This window comes from Lagopus leucura, unplaced genomic scaffold (assembly GCF_019238085.1).
Source record: "Lagopus leucura isolate 7727_CA_CO unplaced genomic scaffold, USGS_WTPT01 Super-Scaffold_100157, whole genome shotgun sequence".
In the NCBI taxonomy this organism is placed as follows: domain Eukaryota; kingdom Metazoa; phylum Chordata; class Aves; order Galliformes; family Phasianidae; genus Lagopus; species Lagopus leucura.
Genome location: NW_024962334.1, coordinates 4,787,907 through 4,791,321, shown reverse-complemented (window position 1 = coordinate 4,791,321; position 3,415 = coordinate 4,787,907). Strand labels below are relative to the sequence as shown.

Here is a 3,415-nt window from a genome sequence, read left to right as displayed (position 1 = left end):
ACTGACTGTGAGTTATCTTTATTTGGAGTGCATCCAAAACGCGACCCAACTTAGCATCTAAAGGCTGCTGAAAAGTGGGATTTTGAAATTAGAAAGGTCATTACAGCGATCCTTCATGGAAAGGTTGGGTAAATAAGAAAAGCTTAGTGGAAACACAAATGTTGTCCACTACGTGCTTTGTTTTGGGACAGGAGAAACCGTGGAATGACGTCTTGCAGATTTTGCTGTTCGTAGGCAAAAGAAGTGAGGATAAACTGATTAAGATGATGTCTTTCTCATGGCCAAGTGTATTCTTCAGCACCACCAAGAGTTAAGAGGAATCAGATTTACTTGGAGCTATCAAATTTCTTTCTTTTTTTTTTTCCCCCCCTTCTTGTTCTAAATAACATGTGCTGGCTTACTGGGATCACTCATCTTTTTGTGATCTGCAGGATTAGGAATGAGCTCCTTCATATGAAAAATGGTGCTGGAAATAAACAGTCCTCCTGGAAAATGATGCAACTCTTGCAATGATATAAACCAGCGTTTGTTTCATGTTACTGCTGTCTTTTAAAGATTGAATAAAGTGTCATTTTATGTTTAGAGGTGTACTGCAGCTCATTTGACGTAATGTGGAAGGTTTTCTTTTGCAATTCATAGTTGCTAGAAACAGACACCTCGACATTCAAGAAAGTAATGCTCTTTCTTGCGCTCTTATAACTTCGTAAATTGAGTTGTTTAGTTTAGTAGTAAGTGCCTTTGTAATCATGTTCTGTGGGTGGTATCTTTTGCTATAAATTGCCTGAAGAGTTTTAATAGCAGAAAACAGCCTGAAGGTAATCGATTTGCCGCAGGCTGGAGCAGGCCCAGTTAATCTTAATAGTCCTGCCATCCCACAGCAATCATTTGAACCTTAACAATCTCAACCCTTCATGTTACTAAGAGCTCCTTGACTATATTGATTTTGGCAAAATTTAAAAATAGGTTTCAACAGAACAGGTCATATTAGTCTTTTTCTATGCCAGTTAAATGCAGAACTCCTTAACTATCTAAAGACAGTACATTTCAACCACTCAGCCAGCTCCTCTGGTTACTAAGTTCATGACAAAGCTGCGTGTTAAAAATCAGACGCGAGCAGATTGTGGAACTTTTTCTCTTTTAGCCACTTAGAAAGAAGTTGGGAATATGGTATGCAGCTTTCAAATGTTCACATAGTGCTCTTTTTACACTTTTATTTATATTTAGTATACAATGAGCGCAGATAAATGTTTATTGTAGTATTAATCTGTTACAGTAATTCGTGTTTGAGTGATAGAATCATAGACTATCTCAAGTTGGAAGGGACCCATGTGGATCACCTTGCCCTCCAGACCTTCCCCATCTTCATAGCCCTCCTTTGAATACTCTCTAACAGTTTTATGTCCGTCTTATTTTGTGGCACCCCAAGCCACACACAGTGCTGGAGGTGAGGCCACAGAACACAGCGGGACAACTTCCTTCACCTGGCTGGCAACGCTCTGCAAACTTCTTGCTCTGAAAAAGGGCCTATGTGTCTGACAGACTGCCTGTTTTGTCCATTTTGTCTGTTTTATGAAAGATATTTCTTCCCACAAGCCTTGCCTTGCTCATTTTGTGAGGTGAATGTTAACATTTGCTGTTTGTAATTCCCCCCCCCCCCCCCCCCCAAATATCTAGGAGTAAAATAATTATTTTTCTTAAGAAATGTGTCATAAGTATCTGTAAACATATAAACCCTAGGGAAATGAACAGGAAAAGGGACAAAGAACAGCATGAAGATGGATGGAAATAAAAAGACAGTGAAGGAAGAAGGAGCAGGGTAAAAAAATTACAGGATTGGAAAGAGTGAAAGGGATCCAACAGGAGAGGCTGCAGTAATGGAGAGGTGTATTTTTCTCTGTTTAATCAACAGTGTCAAAAAGTGGTAATTAAATTGGGATATCACTGTTGGATGAGTCACTGTCCGACCACTGTTGTGTGCCGAGCAGAAAAGCACCGGTGGGAGGAAAGGCAGATTTGCTGTCTATTCTTTACCCTTAAGAAAACAGCAGTTCCGGTTGCCTGTGTGGGAGCTGCACTAATTGCGACTGCGATTTACAGAGGAAAACTGCTTCAGAACGTTGTGAAGAAACCTTGGAGAAGCGGAGGCCAGGGCTGCTACCTAGCCAGGCAAGCAGCCCGTGCACAAGCTGCATGAGACCTTGCCATCTCTGAGTGAGCGCTGCCTGATAGTGCTGACCTCGTGCTATAAATGCAGAGGCTTTATAATCTTCAGCCTGTCAGCCCCTGTTTATGGCCGTTGCAGGCTTGCAACAGTGTTTTGTTTCTGAATAAAGACGTGATTGCCTGCCTTCAATTAGATCTCAAGTGCAGAGCAGTGCTTGATTCCCTCCGTATTACTTCAGATCAGTGCCTCTCAATGCGTTTTTAACCTTTGAACCCTGAGCCGTGTTCTGGAAGGAGCTAATGCTGCTTGTGGCCTTTCTTTGCTGGAGGGAGCCCCGTGGAGCTGCCCTGCTTGTAGGGAAGGAAACTCGGTTGTTGGCGGGTATCTAGCACGTGGCAGCACAAAACCACTTTCAAAGTACAGAATGGGGGGAAGGAGGAGGTGGTTTGTGTGTCTGGGTTTGTGTGTACACAGCCAAGCCACCCTCCAGCAGTTAAAAAGACAGGTATTTAAGGGTGTGAAGCATTCCAGAGAGATCTCTCATCTTTTCGGAGGAATATGTGAATTTCACTGAGGCGATGGCCACGAAACCAATACGGTTCAGCTGCGGGCAAGAAAAAGACAACGAGAACGACACCAAGAGGAGTAGGAAACGGCAGGTCGCGCGGAGCAGGCGGCCCTTTATGGCGAGGCGAGCGGGAAGCTCCGCGCTCCCCCGCCTTTCCGGCAGCGATCCGCCCGGGGGCTCCAGCGGCCGCAGGCAGAGCGGCGCGGTGAGGGGCGGAGGGACGGAGCGTCTCGGAGCTGCGGGGCGGCGCGTGCGTGCGCGCGGGGCGGGGAGAGCTGTTACCGCCTGCCGCCGAGCGCCGCCCCCGCCCCCACGTGGCCAGCCGGGCGGAGCGGGAGCGGAGCAGCGCGGCGGAGGAGCGCCCGGCCGCCCCCCTCGGCCCGGAGCGCAGAGCCCGCTGGCTGCGGCCCCGCCCCGCGGCCTCCAGGCCCTGCCCGGGGGTGGGGGAAGCTCCCGGCGGAGCGCCGCCCACCCCCCCCCCTCGCCTCCCCTCCGGCGCGGCTCCCGGCCCCGTCGGGGACTATGCGGAGATGGTCGTCCCGACCGGAGGCGGGAACAAAGAGTCGCCGCCGCTCAAGCCCGGGCAGTGGTCGCCGGGCTCCGGTCCCGGGAGCGGCCGCGGGGGCCCGACGCGCTCTCCCGGCGGGGCCCGCGCCGCGCGGCGGGCGGGCGGCGGTCGGCGG

At 49.6% G+C, this 3,415-nt stretch overlaps 1 protein-coding gene across 1 annotated transcript in view; it reads left to right on the top strand.

The window, feature by feature from the left end:
* The first annotated feature begins 3,236 nt into the window (after positions 1 to 3,236).
* The window catches only part of DPY19L1 (dpy-19 like C-mannosyltransferase 1), a 47,741-nt gene continuing 47,562 nt past the window's right edge, over positions 3,237 to 3,415 (top strand). The window contains 1 exon segment of the mRNA XM_042888799.1: positions 3,237 to 3,413. Within this exon segment, the coding sequence (XP_042744733.1) occupies positions 3,263 to 3,413 (151 nt within the window). The 5' untranslated portion in view covers positions 3,237 to 3,262.